This window comes from Budorcas taxicolor, chromosome 12 (assembly GCF_023091745.1).
Source record: "Budorcas taxicolor isolate Tak-1 chromosome 12, Takin1.1, whole genome shotgun sequence".
Lineage (NCBI taxonomy): Eukaryota > Metazoa > Chordata > Mammalia > Artiodactyla > Bovidae > Budorcas > Budorcas taxicolor.
In genome coordinates this window covers 12,951,432-12,969,674 of record NC_068921.1, presented here as the reverse complement: position 1 = coordinate 12,969,674, position 18,243 = coordinate 12,951,432, and the positions used below count along the sequence as shown (strand labels likewise).

The 18,243-nt window shown below is 44.4% G+C and overlaps 1 protein-coding gene across 1 annotated transcript in view; it reads right to left on the bottom strand.

The window, feature by feature from the left end:
• Nucleotides 1–696: 696 nt before the first annotated feature.
• TNFSF11 (TNF superfamily member 11) overlaps nt 697–18,243 on the bottom strand; it is a 40,964-nt gene continuing 23,417 nt past the window's right edge. The window contains exons 3-5 of the mRNA XM_052650328.1: nt 8,366–8,411; nt 8,187–8,285; nt 697–1,118 (exon numbers count right to left, since the gene is read on the bottom strand). Of these exons, the coding sequence (XP_052506288.1) occupies nt 697–1,118; nt 8,187–8,285; nt 8,366–8,411 (567 nt within the window). The remainder of the gene's footprint in view (nt 1,119–8,186; nt 8,286–8,365; nt 8,412–18,243) is intronic.

Sequence of the window (18,243 nt, the reverse complement as noted above, 5' to 3'; positions counted from 1 at the left end):
CTTAGCTGCAAGTTTTCCCCCAGGGGATTTACAAAGTGCACCAGTTAAATATGTCTGTACATTTAAAACATTAAATATGTCAACAGCAAGACAGTTTTAAATATTTTGAATCAAATACTATAGCACAAATATAATTTACAATACTTTGCACAGGAAACATTACATCTGAAATATAACTTTAGATATTATATAAAAATACATATATTCTTCTCTCCTCATTAGAAAAAGTATTTATTTGCAGGTTCCAGCAAGATGTAACAATTCAAAAGAATTTAACCCTTCAGATGGTCATCAGTTTGCAATTAGAAGACACCCTCTCCACTTCAACTACATGGTGGTATATAACCAACAGAGTATAGAGCTAGAGAATTAACCCCTCCCATTGCCCAAAGGCTGTTTTTCATAAAGGCAGCCATAACTGCTCCAATCTGCTTTAATTCTAGGAATTCATTACAAAATTTATAAACCATTATGTAAGAAAACCCTTAGATTTTTATACACCTTAAGTCCAACATCTCCTATTGGCTGTAAATATATTTGCTCCCTACAGAGTCAAAGGCATGGGTAGGGTCTTCTTGTACCCTGTGGGTCATAGCTCTGAGTAGTTTCATATACCTATATACATCTTTCTTGGCTTGTTTTGGACATTTTCTATACATCCTAGGAAACACGGGAAAACTCTCCCCGACATGGGGCTCAATCTATATCTCGAACTTTAAAAGCCCCAAAGTATGTTGCGTCTTGATCTGGATCCAGTAGTGAAGGGTTGGAGACCTCAATGCTTATTTTCTCACCAGACCGTAGTTTAAAAAATCCTCCCACGTTTATGGAGTAAAAATGGAATTCAGAGTTCCCCAGCCAGTACTTGGTGCTTCCTCCTTTCATCAGAGTGTGAGAGCTGGGGATTTTGATGCTGGTTTTGGTGACATATACCATCAGCTGAAGATAATTCGCACTGAGGTTTCCGGAAGTCTCATGATGTCGAAAGCAGATGTTGGCGTACAGGTAGTAGAAGCCGTCTTGGTTAACTATCAGTTTCCCATTGCTGAAGGTCATGTTGGAGATCTTGGCCCAACCTCGGTCATGGTACCAGCAGGACAGAGTCACTTTGTGGGAACCTGAGGAAAGGAGAGGCAAGTGATTTAAAACTTACTCCTGCAACGAGAAGCATATCTTCACAATTCTGTGAGGTTGCAGAAAGACGTACTGAGACAGCCATTGTTCCAATGGGAGAACGACCTCTCAAGATTTATTTTCTAAAAGGAAAGTACAAGTACATTAATATGTCCCTGTGTTGTCTGCTGGGCACCTGAGAGGGGTCAAAGACACAATCTCACTTTTTCAAGGAGCCTACAGCACACAAAGGATAAGCGTAGTATATGTTCAGACAGGAAGCAAGGCACGGGTCCTGATAAGAAAGGTGCAGATTTGCAAAGGGAATTCAAAGGAAAGAGATTACTTCCTTCCAGAAGGATCAAGAATGGTTTTGCTGGGCTTGTGTGCTCAGACGCTTCAGTCAGGTCCAGCTCTTTGCAACCCCATGGACTGTAGCCCTCCAGGCTCCTCTGTCCATGGGATTTTCCTGGCAAGAATACTGGAGTGGGTTGCCATTTCCTCCTCTGGGGGATCTTCCCAACCCACAGATTGAACCCGAGCCTCCTGCATTGCAGACAGATTCTTTACCACTGAGCCACCAGCTACTGAGCCTAATAACCTAAAGAAGGAATAGGATTCAGCCTACAGAGCATAAAGGTCGAAGGAAGAGAATCAGCCAAAGGCGGCTGAATCAAGAAAGCAAAAAAGAAGTATAGGAAGAGAATATCCGGACTTCACATAGCCCCACCTTCTCTTTTAATTCACGGAGAGAGGGATATAGAAGGAGCTGAAAATCTGGGTCACAGCAACTTTGACTAAAAAGTCAAACTCTTAAACTATATTCTCATCACCATTGATTCTCCCCTCCTCCAACAGCCCAAATGCCTCCCAAGTTCACACGAATGAAAAGCTTCCCGTAGAGAAATTCACAGAGAAAACATCCTTGATATTGCCCTCGCTGGGTTCACAATTTCATGCAGTCTTTTGTGAAGACCAAAGGATGGTTAAAATGTCTTCTGAGAAACCAGAATTCTCCTGTAGCCTCTTCTCGCACTTGAAATGTGACAACTGATCTTCATGTCACTGTTTTTGGAGTAGTGGAAGTTTCTAGAAGTCGTCTAAATGTGTCCAATGCTTTGAATATTTCAGGTCTTTTAGTGTATCTTACCAGGTCTTTAGAAATTGTTGTTGTTGCTGTTTAATTGCTAAGTTGTGTTCAACTGCTTTATGGCCCCATGAACTGTAGCCCACCAAGTTCCTGTCCATGGGATATCCCAGGCAAGAATACTAGAGTGGGTTGATATTTTCTTCTCCACGGGATCTTCCAAACGCAGGGATCAAACCCATGTCTCCTGCATTGGCAGGCTGATTTTTTTGCCACTGAGCCACCAGGGAAGCCCTCCTTTAAAAATTGTGACATGATAAATCCATGATAAACCCCATTAATTAAATATTTATATTTATGTGGATACCCATTACCCAACTGGAAAAGGTCTCATCTAGTGGAGAAAAAAGCTGTTATATTGTGGAAAATCCAAAGTTTTCCTCCAGAGGATTTTGTAAATACTTATGCTAGAATTGCAACAAGGCAAAACAGAGCCGAGGAGTCTCAGAATGGGGTTAGGAGTAGTTTCTGCAGCCAGGGAGAAGTTCTTTGCTGCCTGCCAGCCAAGAGAAATCAGTCCATGGAATTTACTTTGAGTGTAAATTCCATGGATCCATCAGAGCTGACAGCCCTTTGGTTAGAGTGGGTCCTTGGGTGAACCCTGTAGAATCAGAAACCCACACTAGCTACCTTTCAAGACTGGCCTGAATCCTGGGGAAACTTGAACACCTACATCATCTTTTTCTAGAACACCTCCAGAGGGCCATTGGGCAACTAATATGGTCTGGGGACCTCAACACCAGGCTCTTCCTCCACCAGGAAGAAAAAAAAATGCAGGAGGATCCAAGCTACAGTAGGGCCACTCATTCTTAGGCCTCAAAGGCAAAGAAGTCAATGCTTCCAATCCCTCAGTTCAGAAATAGGACAGACTTCCTGAACTGCACATCTTATCCACAGGAGGGCGCTAGAGTGAGTCTGAGAAGCCATCCCAGGCACCGTGGCCTCCAGAACCAGCAGAGCACTCACCCTTTTTCATCCAACGTCCTACTTCAGATCATCCCAGATGAAAGCACCCCAAATATAAGTATCATTCCATGGCCCCAACTGAGTCAGAAATGAGACTCTCAGACTCTACTCATCACATCCTCATAAACACTAGCAAAGTTACTTCTCCAGGCTCGTAAACAGCCACCTAGTCCATTGACAAAGCTAATAAAACTCAAAGGTGTTTCCTATCTCAGATCAACACATGGTTACCTCCTTCTTCCCCTACTCGTGTATTCAATCCTTTATCCAATCAATAATTGGCCTTATACTTCATCTTCCTTCCATGATGGTCCTTAAGAAAGAAAGTAAAGAAAGTGAAGTCGCTCAGTCGTGTCCAACTCTTGGGAGCCCATGGACTGTAGCCTACCAGGCTCCTCTGTCCATGGGATTTTCCAGGCAATAGTACTGGAGTGGATTGCCATTTCCTAACAGAGAGCAAAGGAATGTCTAAGGTGAGGTCTATCCTCTCAATGGGATGGATCAGCCAGCCTGAGACCAAGGGCTGGGAGACTGGTCTGGGAAGGCAGGGAAGAATGTAGAAACCTTGACTACCTGCCACTGTCACTGTTACCTCAAGTGGAAGGGGTATCCTAATTTCCTGCTTTACAGACTTACTTTTATCCATTCCCTGATCGATTCAGTCATTCAGTAAATATTTGATTAGTGCTTCCTATCGGCATTCATTCTACCCATAATTAAGAATTATATCAAGCAGAATACCCACGAGGCGCTTACAACTTAGAAGTGAAGAAAATAAGAAACGGGCACGCAAAATGAAAAATGTAACATTTTCATCTCTGCGTGTCACATAACACATGGTTGAACTTCAGTTAAAGCAACTTGCAAGTGGAAGCTGCAGAAATTAATGGCGATCAGGTAAGTTCAGCCCAGTGACAGAGAACAGGGAGAACTTGGATCAAATGTGGATAAGCTGAGAAGAGGCAGAGTATTGTGAGCGAAAGAAACTGTTCAAGCAAAGAATGGAACGCACACAGTATGCAGAGGAGAAAGGAGAAACACCATCAGTGTGAACTGGAGGGTTCATGAATAAATGCCAGTGGGCGAAAAGACAAGAAGAGCGCCCCCATCAGGTTGGAGGACCTCACATGCACGCCTAAGTTTCTATCACTAGAGGACCTTCAGCTTTCCCAGCCTCCCCAACCCCTAGAGTCACTGCTATTAGCTGTTAGAGAAGCCTCTCCAGATATTTAGCCTCAGCTCCCCTTAAGAAAGCCATGAATCCCGACCTCACAAAATGCTCCCCAATGAAAATTCAAGAAGCTTTGAAATATATCAGTATAAGGCAGATTCTGATTCCTTTCATATATGTAATTAAGTACAAATAAGTATGAAACGGCACCTCTATCCACAGAATTCTCCAGGCCTCCTGCAGTACAGGCAGATTCTTTACCATCTGAGCCACCAGGGAAGCCCATGGCTCAGATGGTAAAGAACCCACCTGCAGGGTGGGAAACCAGGACTTGATCTCTGGGTTGGGAAGATTGCTGGAAAAAGAAATGGCACCCCACTCCAGAATTCTTGCTGGAGAATCCCCATGGACAGAGGACCCTGGCGGGCTACAGCCCATGGGGTTGCAAAGAGCAGGACACGACTGAACAATTAATCACAAGTATGAAAAACAGACCCCAGATGAACATGCAAACGTAAAGCCATCTTTCTCCAGAGTATCCAATCCTGGTCCAAACTAGGAGATAAACGAACTCAAGGAATCACTGACCGAGCCAGAAGATCAAATTCTATTTTCTTAAACAGAAGCATACACTAGTTCATTTCACTCCGTCTCAAGCTCAATAACCATCAGAAAATGTCCGGGAGTTTTGCCTTGTTTTTGGCAATGATTTGATGCTAGGTGCCTGGAGGGAGAGCTTTATAACTAAAACATGCTTGTTATTGCCAAATAGACTTTGGCACACAGTCTAATGCAATGTTTATCATATGCCATTTAAAATGAACTGAAAAGATAAATGCAGAGTGCATTCACAGCACACACGGATGCTAGATCAGTATTAATTTGATTGCCTCTGCTAACATGCAAAATAGTTTTCCACTCAGAAAATTAGAACAGTTCCATCAGGCACATACACACAGAGAGAGAGACAGAGTAAATGTGTTTATGAAGCAAATATCTGGGACAGGAGAGTTAGTTGAGGAGAATCTTCTGAAAATCAAACAGTTGGTCGCTCACTTTCTATGTCTGCAGTCAGGCAAAATTCCTCTGTGGTCCATACTATTAAATGTAATAGTGGCTTCAAAACTGCTTATTAAAACTTGGATTTTTTAAAAATTTAGCACTTCCCATGTGGTCTTGATTCCTGGTTTTCATCCAAGCGGCCCAGGTTCAACTCCTGGTATGGGAGTGGTAACCTTTTGGGAAGGTTACCACCTGCTTCCCAGGTGGCTCAGTGGGTAAAGAATCTGCCTGCAATGCAGGAGACTCAGGTTTAATCCCTGGGTTGGGAAGATGCTCTGGAGAAGGGAATGGCTACCCACTCCAGTACTCTCGCCTGGAGAATCCCATGGACAGAGGAGCCTGGCGGGCTGCAGTCCATGGGGTCACAGAGAGTCGGACACGACTGAAGTGACTGAGCACAGCACAGCAAAAGAAAAATCTGCCTTGAATAATTTTTCTGGAAAAAAAGAATATGTATAATTATTTAATTAAACGTTAAATAACAAATTACGTGCACTGAGTGTTTACTCTATGCTCATTTCCACATAAGCATGTTAGTACGTGAGCTGGTTAAATCTTCATAGCTGCTGCAGGAAGTGCATACTATTACCATCCCCATGAAGAAGCTGACACACAAAGGATTTCGGTGATATACACAAGGCCACCCAATCAGGAAGTAGGGCAGTGGGGCCTCAAACCCAGGCAGTCAGCCCTGAGACAGCTGCTATTCAAACTGCATTCATCTACTTCTTACAGGAAGAGAGGAACATAAGAACACTGAATGTATTTCCCTCTGACAAAGCCAACTGGCCACAAGGTACTTATGTGATAATCTACAGAGTGAAAAGCACAGACTTGGGAATTAACTAGAGTGGAATTCAGTCTCTAAGCCTGCCATGTTGTAGCCTGGATCAGGTAGCTTATACTAGGTGCATCTTGGTTTCCCTATTTGCAAAATCTGAATGATAATCGCTATTTTGTAGGGTTGTAGAATTAGAGATAATTAGGAGAAGGCAATGGCACCCCACTCCAGTACTCTTGCCTGGAAAATCCCATGGATGGAGGAGCCTGGTGGGCTGCAGTCCATGGAGTCGCTAAGAGTTGGACACGACTGAGCGACTTCACTTTTACTTTTCACTTTCACGCACTGGAGAAGGAAATGGCAACCCACTCCAGTGTTCTTGCCTGGAGAATCCCAGGGACAGGGGAGCCTGGTGGGCTGCCGTCTATGGGGTCGCACAGAGTCGGACACGACTGAAGCGACTTAGCAGCAGCAGCAGTAAAGATAATGAACACAAAGCAAAATGCTTGACACATAGTGTGTATTCAATAAATAGTATAACGATAGTAATGTTCCTTGTTAACTCTACTGTTGACTTAAAAAGTTTCACAATTGTGCGAGTTGCAAGTTAAGTTTTATGCAAGTTAAGCTTTATTTGGGGCAAAATGAGGACTGCAGCCTGGGAGACAGCACCTCAGACAGCTCTGAAAAACTGCTCCAAAGAGGTAGGGGGAAGGTCAATATATACGATTTTGGTGAAGGGGGAGTTCAGTGCAATCAAGCACGTATCTTTGCAAAAGTTTTCTGTTAGTCACGAGGAGCTGAGGTCACCATGAAGGGATTTAGTGCTTTCCTAGATATGAGAAGATACAAGGATCGACCTCATAAAATCAGATCCTGAAAATATCTATCTATCTAAAGACCTGTTCCACCAGTTTCCCCAGAGCACAGAGCGCCTCATTCCTGATCTCCACCCTGAACTCCCTTCAGGGGGTGTTGGGGGCCAACAACTGTAACAGCACGTGCTCTAATCCTTGTAGAGGCAGATGGCAAGCGCCAATATGGAGCCGAAACTGTCATAAGGTTCTCTGTAATCTTTCTTACGCTCACCTAGCCTGATGTGAAGGACCCACTGGGGATTATATGAGGGACTACATTGGGCAAATGGAGACGCAGAGATCTGAGTCTCCTTTCCAGAAGAAAATCAGGTCTCCAGTCCACTGAGCTAAATACCTAGCCTGAAAAAAAGTGATAACCCCCTGGAGAAGGAGTGTGTCTCATTTTCTAGAGGGCTCCTGCCTCTGAAATATCACTCTGCTAAGCTTCTACCTGGCACTCCGCAGGAGACGGCTGAATATATGACTGTGTGTGTGCTCAGTCAGTTCAGTCGTGTTCGGCTCTCTGCGACCCTGTGGACTGCAGCCCACCAGGCTCCTCTGTCATGGGATTCTCCAGGCAAGAATACTGGAGTGGGTTGCCATGCTCTGCTCCAGGGGATCGCCCCGACCCAGGGATCAAACTCACATCTCCTACTTCTCCTGCGTTACAGGTGGATTCTTTACCCACTGAGCCACCTGGGAAGCCCCGAGTATATGACTACCTGGAGGAATTCATGCACTTCACAGGCCAGCCATGGGGACGTGTCAACTTTGGCCTGGATAAACAGAGATGAGTATACCAAGAGGCCATTCTTCTCAGCTATGCCACCTTACCTGGCAGTTGTTTAACATAAAGTCACTCTGATGGTCTGAAATTGAATACAGTGATGATGCGCATTCCTGCATGATTGAGAATCCCTGTTTCCATGGTGTGGATGACTAACTGAAGACCAGATTGACTTTTCTTCTGGTCTAGAAGTTACAGGCTCTCAAAATTTTGGTAACAGGCTAACAATAGGTCTGAGTATTCATTTGGGCTGACAAATGATTCTTGAAATATTGTTCAAGCTGGATGCAAATGGAACTTACCTGATGGGATGTCAGTGGCATTAATCGTGAGATGGGCAAAGGGCTGAATCTCAGGCTTGTTCCTTCTGGCCAGATCTAACCATGAACCTTCCACCATGGCTGGAGATAAGAGAAGCCACGTTAGCCCAAGGAGGAGTCACCCTAGCAGTTTTCAAATATTTATACAGGTCCACGCTTACCTTTTTCTGCTCTAATGTGCTGTGATTTAACAATATGTTGCATTTCCTGCAATAAAAAGAAAAAAATCTTATTTATACACTCACTCTTTTGATAAGGCAGTTAAGAATTCAGGACTGTTATACATACAATAAATTAATCCTCTTTCCCTCAAAATATGCCAAAAATACGTAAGTAATAAAATTTCTCGCAGTAGCCATCAGGGAAGTTCATCTCCAAAGAATTATCAGATGTGCTTAAAAAGTAGATTACACACATACTATCCAACAAAATACTTTGGACAGTAAGAGGAAACAAAAGACAGTGTAAATTATAAAACATGGAATCACCAAACATAATTAAACATTTGTAGCAGGTACACAAACGAAGATGAAGTTAACTAGGAAAATAACAATTACCACAGAATATATGACCCTCTTAAATCTTTAGGGAGGCTCTTTTTATGTCTGTTTCATTAGTGAATTCCTGTTATAACGTTGAAGCTCAGCCCATAAGAAAGAGAAAGATGCCTGGCTCCCAGCGGTTAATTTTTTATTTTAAAAAGTCACAGTGTATTTAAAGTACTATGTGGATGTCCAGGAGCTTCTAGATTACCGGTAATTAACTGAAAATACTGCCGCAAATCGAGGTGTAGAAGCTCAAGGCAGAAACAAAAAGAGCTCAAGTACATAAAAAGCATTGTCTTTCAGTCGCTAAGTCGTGTCTGACTCCTGGCAATGTCATGGACTGTAGCCCGCCAGGCTCGTCTGTCCACGGGATTTCTCAGACAAGAATGCAGAGTGGGTTGCCAGTTCCCTTCTCCAGGGGATCTTCCCAACCCAGGGATTGAACTCACGTCTCCTACACTGGCAGGCAGATTCTTTACCGCTGGCTACTGGGGAAACCCCACACAAAGAGTATAGGGAATTACTTATCTCTATTTGAGCCCTAACAGTGAAGGGTCCAACAGGTAACTGCAGACCCACCTATATCAAGACCTTAGCTCCTGTTAAATAGTAAAGTGATGCGGATGAAACTTCAGGCTTTGACTTCAGGTCAAGTCCCTTCCCAGTCCCCTGGATGTACTAGCATACATATTAACAGCACCCCGATCACAGAGGGCCTCTATCATAGCTGGTTGTGAAGATTCAGTGAGCTCATACATGTAGGCACTTAGCAAGGGGTCTGGTAAAGCCATACATGTAAATACTACTAGAGGGACTTGCCTGGTGGTTGGGTGGTTAAGAATCCGCCTTGCAATGCAGGGGACATGGGTTCAATCCCTAGTCAGGGAAGTAAGATCCCACATGCTGAGAGGCAACTAAGGCCTTGTGCCACAACTATGCAGCCTATTGCCACAAGGAAAGATCCCACATGACACGATGACTAAGACCCGATGCAGACAAACAAATAAATAGATATTTTCCAAAAAACAATTAGTAATATCAACACTAGAAACACTCTGGAGAGAATCTGAATTTCTGTGTTATTGGAGTGGTGATCCACGCTAACTCCCCCACCCTCCACAATGTTTGAAAGATGAGCCAGATAGCTCAAGTTCTTTGAGTGTCTGGAGACAAGGGCTTTGAGACAGATGATGGGTGGGTAGATAGAGGCAGAAACACAGTTTCAACTGCTAATAGTTAGAAGTGATAAAATTACACTGATTCTTCTGTCTGCCTTCAGGACCCCCAAGAGAGAAGAGACTTTATGCTACTTATTTTTTCTAATTTTTTTTTAAACTGGAGGATAATTGCGTTACAATAGTGTGTTGGCCTCTGCCACACCTTAACATGAATCAGCCACAGGCATCCACAGGTGCCCTCCCTCCTGAACACCCCTCCCGCCTCCCTCCCCGCCGCACCCCTCTAGGTCATCGCAGAGCATGTGTCTGGGTGGAGCTCCCTGTGTCACCCAGCACATTCCCGCTTGCGATCTGTTTTACGTGTGGTCATCTATCTGTTTCCGTGCTATTCTCTCAATCCGCCCCACTCCCTTTTCCCACTGCCCGCCCCCCCGAGAGAAAGACGAATATCACATATTAACGCATGCATGTGGAATCTAGAAAGACGGTGCTCATAAACCTATCTGCAGGGCAGCAGTGGAGACATGGAGAATCTCATTTTTAAAGGCCCTTGGAGGACACAGCAGAGCTGTCTTCAATGACCTGTTCTAATGGCCTAAAGAAGTTACACACAGTGTGACTAACTTTCTTTTTTTGCACATTGGGATCGTTTTTAAACATTTTATTGGCGTATAGCTGCTTTACGCTGCTGTGTTAATTTCTCTTGTACGGCAAAATGAACACATATCCATATATCCCCTCCCTTTGGGACATCCTCCCTTTCAGGCCACCGCAGAGCATTAAGTAGGGTCCCCTGCGCTGTACAGTGGGTTCTCATTAGTTATTTTATACACAGTACTGAGAGTGTATATATGTCCGTTCCAGTCTCCCAGTTCCTCCCATCTTCCCCTTTCCCCTTTGGTATCCACAGATTTGTTCTCTTTTAGTGGAAACTTTCCAGCCTCATCCAGGACTACCTGCTGCCCTTATTGCTCAGGGCACTGCCCTGCACACTTCTGGGGCAAAGAGTGGCTGGTCCTTTGGGGTTGTGCAGTGGTCCTCACCAGGCCCTTTCCCTCTCCCCACTTCATCCAAGATTTATTTCTCTCCCCTGTTGACTGCCCATCCCTTGACTCTCTTCTCATGATCTCTGGGTTCCCAATGGGACCGTGATTTCTGGAATTTCTTAGCCTTGCCTGCAATCTCAACAAAGATTTATATATGCACAACCCACCTATTTTACAGTGTGTGTGTATTTATGCATTTCTCTATACACAATGATACATCGTATACATCTCTTACAAATGTGTAATATATTGCATACAGAATGTCTCTTTATTCATTATATATATTTATATATATAAAATGAAGATACATATTGGGTGGGCCTAAAGGTTTGTTCAGATTTTTCTGTACCATCTTATGGATGAACATTTTGGCCAACCCAATATATGAAATGTTTACTATACAGTGTATATAGCTTTATATATTTATGATCAAGTATATCTTTATACATTGTGCATCTCCTTATCTATTTATATAGGTGTCTGTAACTTATCTTCATCTGACTACTACCTCTGAGAAGACGGAACAGGAGTCGGAACGTGGGTGACAGGAGTTTAGAGACTTCAAGCTGCCTCTCATTCTCCCTCTAGCCCTGATCGACCTCATCAGAAGGAAGAGGTGGGAACGGGGTTCAAGACGGCGGAGTAGAAGGACGCACACTCATCTCCTGCCGGAGCCCCCGAATCACAGCCAGCTGTTGAGAAGGCGGTGGGGGAAGGAAGAAGGAGGCAGCGCCCAGCGTGACACAGGCCTGAGGACGCCTGCTGGCTGCTTTTTTACTGAGAAGAGCACATTTGTTCTTGAGAAAAACAAGGAGAGAACCGTTGTGCCAGCTCCTCGGTTCTCAGCCTTGAACGTGGTTCTCAGCCTTGACCGTGAAGCCTGACTTCCCAGGGGTGGCGTCTGAGAATGTGCATTTCTCGCAGGTGAGCTGGCGTGGCTGACCTGGGGCCTCCATTTGAGAAGAGCAACCCCACTCCCATCCCCAAAGATTTCAGAGATGCGCACCTCTGAGAGTTTCTCAAAGCTTGAGACCAGGCCAGAGAAGCAGCAGACAGAAGTCACTGATTAAGTGGGCAGGGAAAGTTTGTTCTCTCCCACCTGGGAATGAACTTCTGTCCATTTAATCAGCAGCTGCGAGGTCAGTGCTGTCATAGAATCTCTTTATTACAAGAAAATGCAATAACCAGAGCCATTCAGAAGCACTTTCAATGGCTGCTTAAAAAAAAAAAAAAAGCGTCATGACCCAGGATGAACTAAAACTCAAGCAGAAGACCCATGAGGTAACACTGCTTTCATGTTATACGATTTTGGGTATCCAAGAATTGCAGTTTCTTCTGGAAAACCATCCACATGAAAAGCAAAGGACAAAAAATGTAGACTCAATGTCTGTTCTTATATTCTCAGCCCACCTCCAATCTTTTGAACTCTAAGATCATTCTTATTTATGTGTACATATATTAATCATGAACATAACAAAAAGGCTATAGCTTTGGGGTGCCCTGGCCCAACTCCAGCCAGTCTAACTCAGTTAGTCTGATATTGACTTGCTAGTTTTGGTTTTTTTTTTTACAATAATCTCCCCCCAGGTGATTCTAATATGTAGCTGCTGCTGCTAAGTCGCTTCAATCATGTCCGACTCTGTGCGACCCCATAGATGGAAGCCCATGAGGCTCCCCGGTCCCCGGGATTCTCCAAGCAAGAACACTGGAGGGGGTTGCCATTTCCTTCTCCAGTGCATGCAAGTGAAAAGTGAAAGTGAAGTCGCTCAGTCGTGTCTGACTCCTAGCGACCCCATGGACTGCAGCCCACCAGGCTCCTCCTCCCATGGGATTTTCCACGGAAACATTATGATTTGAGCATTTCTGTGAATGGTGGTTTGGTGAGAGCTCTATTTAGGTATTTATTATATTCTCACAATTTATCTGGGAAATCCCACAAACAGAGGAGCCTGCTGGGCTACAGTCTGTGGAGTCACAAAGAGTGACTGAGCACACACATGCTCCTCTTTAGACGACTATACTCTAGGAGGCTGGCAGGAAAGCATCAGTGGCCTGTGATGGAGTTCTGGACACGCTGCCCCCAAACATAGTGATTTAGCAAATGGGATATTTTAAACCATATGATTTTGAGAAATGGCAGATGCAGGAAGACCTACCTGGCCTCCCTTTTCTCCCCTGAAGCAGGTCATAGACCCTCAGGTGAGAGGTAACTTCCCTATCTGGAAGAAAGGAGCCTCTTCATCTCTTAAGATGGGACGACACCCAGAGGAAACTGAAGGAGAATGGACACCTGTATGTATGGTCGAGTCACTTTGCGGGTGATCTGAAACCATCACAACATTGTCAGTTGGCTATGTGTGCGTGCCTGCTACGTTGCTTTGGTCAGGTCTGACTTTTTGCAACCCCATGGACTGTAGCCCACCAGACTCCTTTGTCCAGGGGATTCTACAGGCAAGAACACTGGAGTGGGTTGCCACGCCCTCCTCACTAATCAACAACTATATGCCAATATAAAATAAAAAGTTCGAAGAAAAAAAAAGGTTACGCAATTTTCGGATAGAGGAACAAAGACTATGTGGGCAACAAATATTGGAAAAATCATATTACAGAGCTGTGTCCGAGGTTGATTAAGAAAACATTATCCTATTTTTTTTTTCTATTTGGGGGAAAAAGTGATTGCTGCAAGATCTAGCTTAAATATGGAAAAAAAACAACCAAAAACATGAAGGAACAGGCCTTGCCGAGTTTTCCCCAGCGTACCATCCTTCACTCAGACCCTGTCCTGTCCCATTTTTTTCCTACACCTTTCCACTCTTCATCAAACTGAGTATAAAACCCACTCAGCTTAACTATTCCTGTGGGTCTTCATTTCCTTATGAAGGCTCCTGTGTCGCATAAAACTTACATTAAATAAATTGGGATGGCTTCTCTTATTAACTTATCTTTTGTCAATCTAATTTATAGGACCCCCACTGGTGAACCTCAGTGGGGAGAGGGGAAAAGGTTTTTTTCCCCTCTTTCCACCTGTCAGGAAATCTTTAGAGGGTGGTTCCCTCCCTGAAGTAGTCATTCTGAAAGGAGGCCCACCTGGACCAGGGAATCTGACAAAAAGGAAACTCAACATCAGGAAATACGGACTCAGAATTCCTGGGGTGGAGGAAGAGAGTCTTCAGAGAACAGCAGGCTCAGAACCTGCCCCACGAGTTCAGAGCTTGCCTGTCGGGTGGAGGAGCCCCCAGATTCAGCCAGGCAGGCCCCGCCACACACCAGGGCCACCCTGGTCCCTTTTCTCAAAGCTCAGACACTTGACTATGTGCATACCATGCAGTTCTCTCTCGAATGGCCTCCTAATATTCTTAATTTTCAAGATTATAGGAGACTCTTCTGAAGGAGTATGATTCTATTTATCTCCCAAGCTTTGCATTTACATTTATTTTCATCCACAGTCGTCCTCTCCTTTTGTCACATTAATTAGAGTATTTTAAAATTCGCCGAGTTCTTTAGTCCTAAATCTTATCATTCCGACACCGCTTCTGGTTTCTTTGAATTCAGAAAGATCTGATCTGTCTAATTTGGGGAAGACACTACAAAGCACATCCAAACTCCTTTCCTCTGAACAAATTATTCACATGAAAGAGATCTTTTAAAGAACGTTATATGGGTTTTATCTTATTTTAAATCCAGCTGTAAATTTTTTTTTGAAAGTTAACTCCCTGGATACACATTGAGAAATGGAATATTTCCTGCCGGCTCAGTAAACAAGGATGTTCACAGTCACGGGCGATCGCAGCCACCGCCGCTGGTGAGCAGATGAGCCCCGAGGGAGCTCAGGAAGGAAAGAATACCTGCCGGCCGTCTGGCAGCCACCAGGCGGCAGCCACGCCCTGTGGTGAGAAACTCGGGGCGGGGAAAACAGGAGCGCGGCCCCAGAGAGCTGACAGGGTGAAAGGTGAAAGCGTGAGCCTCTCAATTGGGTCCCACTCTTTGCGACCCCATGGACGGTAGCCCACCAGGCTCCTCTGTCCATGGAATTCTCCAGGCAAGAATCCTGGAGTGCATACCATTCTCTTCTCCAGGGGATCTTCCGGACCTAGGGGTTGAAACTGAGTCTCCTGTACTGCAGGCAGATTCTTTAGCATCTGAGCCACCAGGGAAACCCCATAGCTGAGGGGCATATCAAGAGAATGATTTGAGTGAGCGGAGACTCTCGCATCTTCTCAAACACGGGAAAGCGCTAAATGCCTTAGCTTCAGTTATCCGTCTCCTTTAATTAGCATTGATTTTTTTGACGTTCAGACTCCCTGCCCTTTATCACAAAACTTCTGTGTAACCTGGCTCCTCCCTTCGCCTCCTCAGGGCAGTTCTCTCACGGTCATGTGAGATGCTGTCTCCAGGCCTGAGGTCCTAAAAATTCCCACTGAATAAAACATAACTCTCAACTTCTAGGTTGTGAATAGTTTTTAAGTTGACACACACATAATAAAATCACATGTTGTCTCCCTCATGTCATCCAGAATGCCCACAGCTCTGCATAAAGAAGTATAGAGAGTTTTGACACGCCTCCCAGCAAACAGCCTCCAGCAGAAGCCAGAAACAGTCTCCAGGGTGAGAAAGCTGGGCAGATAGCCCTCTCTGCTATCTTCTGTTGGCTGAGAACTCCTAAAGAGAACCCAGCGTCCTGTTCCCCAGGAACACTGGCGATCTGCCTTCTCAGAAGAGAGCATGCTTAGCGGCTGTCACATTCAAGGACAAAGAGAACTACCCACTGGCTTCCAAAATCTACTCAGGACCAGTAGGATCGTTACCTTTAAGTTCCTAGGAAAATCCCATGCATGAATGAACTTATTTATGGTCACACTATAACAAGCAGGCTTTTCAGCTAATTTATGCATTTTTAAATAAGCATAATTTGCGTCTAAATTGTGAGAGCTTCATTTAACCCTTCAAAACGGGACAAAAAAGAAAAACCGAACTACTGGTAGACAGCCAAAGAAATCACTGCCAATTCAAGGATAAAAGAAATCCTCTGACATGGTGCCCCCTAGTGGACACTGTCTAACATTGACAAGCCAGACTTTAGCTTTGAAACTGCCTTCTGCCCCAACTCCACGAAGTTCTAAAGACAATAGATGAGGAGGAAATTACAAAATATTTTGAAAATCTTCTCCTTGTGGTATTTTCCTATTTAGACTGCACTGACTTTTTCATCTTTGCCGTCACAGTACATTTGAACAGACAAGAAAACAACCGGTATGATTTTTCCTTTTTCTTTAATTTCCACTTTTTATTTCACTCATAGAAAAATGTTAGGATTTCACAATTTCTCCTTCAAGAAAGAGAGTACACAAGAGATCCATAGGATTGTGTAACTGTGGTCTCTAGGATGGCTTCTCTTCAACTTCCGCCTTAACTCAACATCTAAGTATGATTCCCGGGAGTGTGATGGGGAGACTGTTGGGCTAGGTGCCCCTGAACATCTTACAATATTTTCGGATCATTTTGCCAAAGAGAAGTAGGGGAGAGACATCCCAGGACTGGCTCAATCTTGATTTATCAGAGCCACTTAGGAGAGATCGTACTCTATAAGAATAAATATAAACACCTGTCAGCATTTTCAGCTCCTTTTGAGCAGTCATGGGAATTTTGCTCCAGGTTATTTAAACATTGACAGCAAACGGTTAACCCAGCCTCTGCAAACTCAGCTGGATAACCGCCCCCAACAAGACTTTGAGAGCCTTCCAATTCAAAAGTGAACGTTATTAACTTGGTCTTATAAAATCATATGGATAAACAGATACAAATCTTCACTGAGGATACTCCCAACTGTAAAGATAACCCTGAGAAAAGTCAAGTCGCTGGAGTCTGGTCTCATCAGACTAAAGAGCCCACCGGTGCATTGTGATGTGACTTGTGCCATCCATGCGGTACCTGTCAGTCAGAGTGCAGGAGGAGCAATTTGTCTAGCCAGATGCTTCCGGAAGCCCCTGGCACCAGCTCCTAGCTGGGGTCTCAGGTGGCTGCCTCCCTTTGCAATCCCAAAGGCAGCTGCAGGGACATCTGGCTGGTTGAATAAGGATTTAACACCCCGTTTGCCAGATATAATACAGGGTTCATACACTTGTTAACATATGTAATGCATTCATTTTAACATCTTAATGATACCCTTCCTGTAATTCTTCTCCAACCTAGTTAGGAGAATAGTGTATTCATCAGCCGAGTTAGCACATGAATGCCACACGAGGGTTGTTTCTGAAAATGAATAGCCAGTTTCCTATTCCTGCAGAGAAATCCTGCAGACTTCCACCTTGTAAAGAGCTCGGAAATCCATCCTCATCCCTCCAGCCAGAGGACCACTGCCTTCCTTCAAGCTGTCATCATTTCTCGTTGCTGCTGCTGTTGCTAAGTCGCGTCAGTCATGTCCGCCTCTGTGTGACCCCATAGACGGCAGCCCACCAGGCTCCGCTGTCCCTGGGATTCTCCAGGCAAGAACACTGGAGTGGGGTGCCATTTCCTTCTCCAATGCATGAAAGGGAAAAGTGAAAGTGAAGTCGCTCAGTCGTGTCGGACTCTTCGAGACCCCATGGACTGCAGCCTACCAGGCAAGAGTACTGCAGTGGGGTGCCATTGCCTTCTCCAGAGTTACAATAATAGCCTCCTACCCCCTCTTCTGGGCTCCCGCTTTCCTCAAACCAGCCCAACGCTGCTAGAGCACGCGTCAGAAAGTCCAAAAGTGAGCAAGGCCCTTATCTTCTATTTTCTTAAAAAAATTTTTTAATTTTATTGAAATACAGTTTACTTACAATGTTGTGTTAGTTTCAGGTGTGCAGCAAAGCAATTCAGATACTATATATCTATACATAGATATATGTGTGTGTGTTTAGTCGCTAAGTCTTATCCTGCAGGCTTCCCTGTCCTCCACTATCTCCCGGAGCTTGCTCACACTCATGTCCACTGAGTCACTGATGCTATCCACCCATCTCATCCTCTGCTGCCCCCTTCTCCTCTTGCCTTCAACCTTTCCCAGCGTCAGGGTCTTTTCCAATGAGTTGGCTCTTTGCATCAGGTGTGGATAAACTTTTTCAGATTCTTTTCCATTATAGGTTATTACAAGATACTGAGTAACGTTCCCCATGCTACACAGTAGGTCCTTGCTGGTCATCTGTTTTATATATAGTAGTGTGTATATGTTAATCCCAAACTCCTAACTTATCCCTCCCTCTTCTTTCCTGGTTGGTAACTGTGGTGACCCAAGGACAAAAGAGCAGATAAA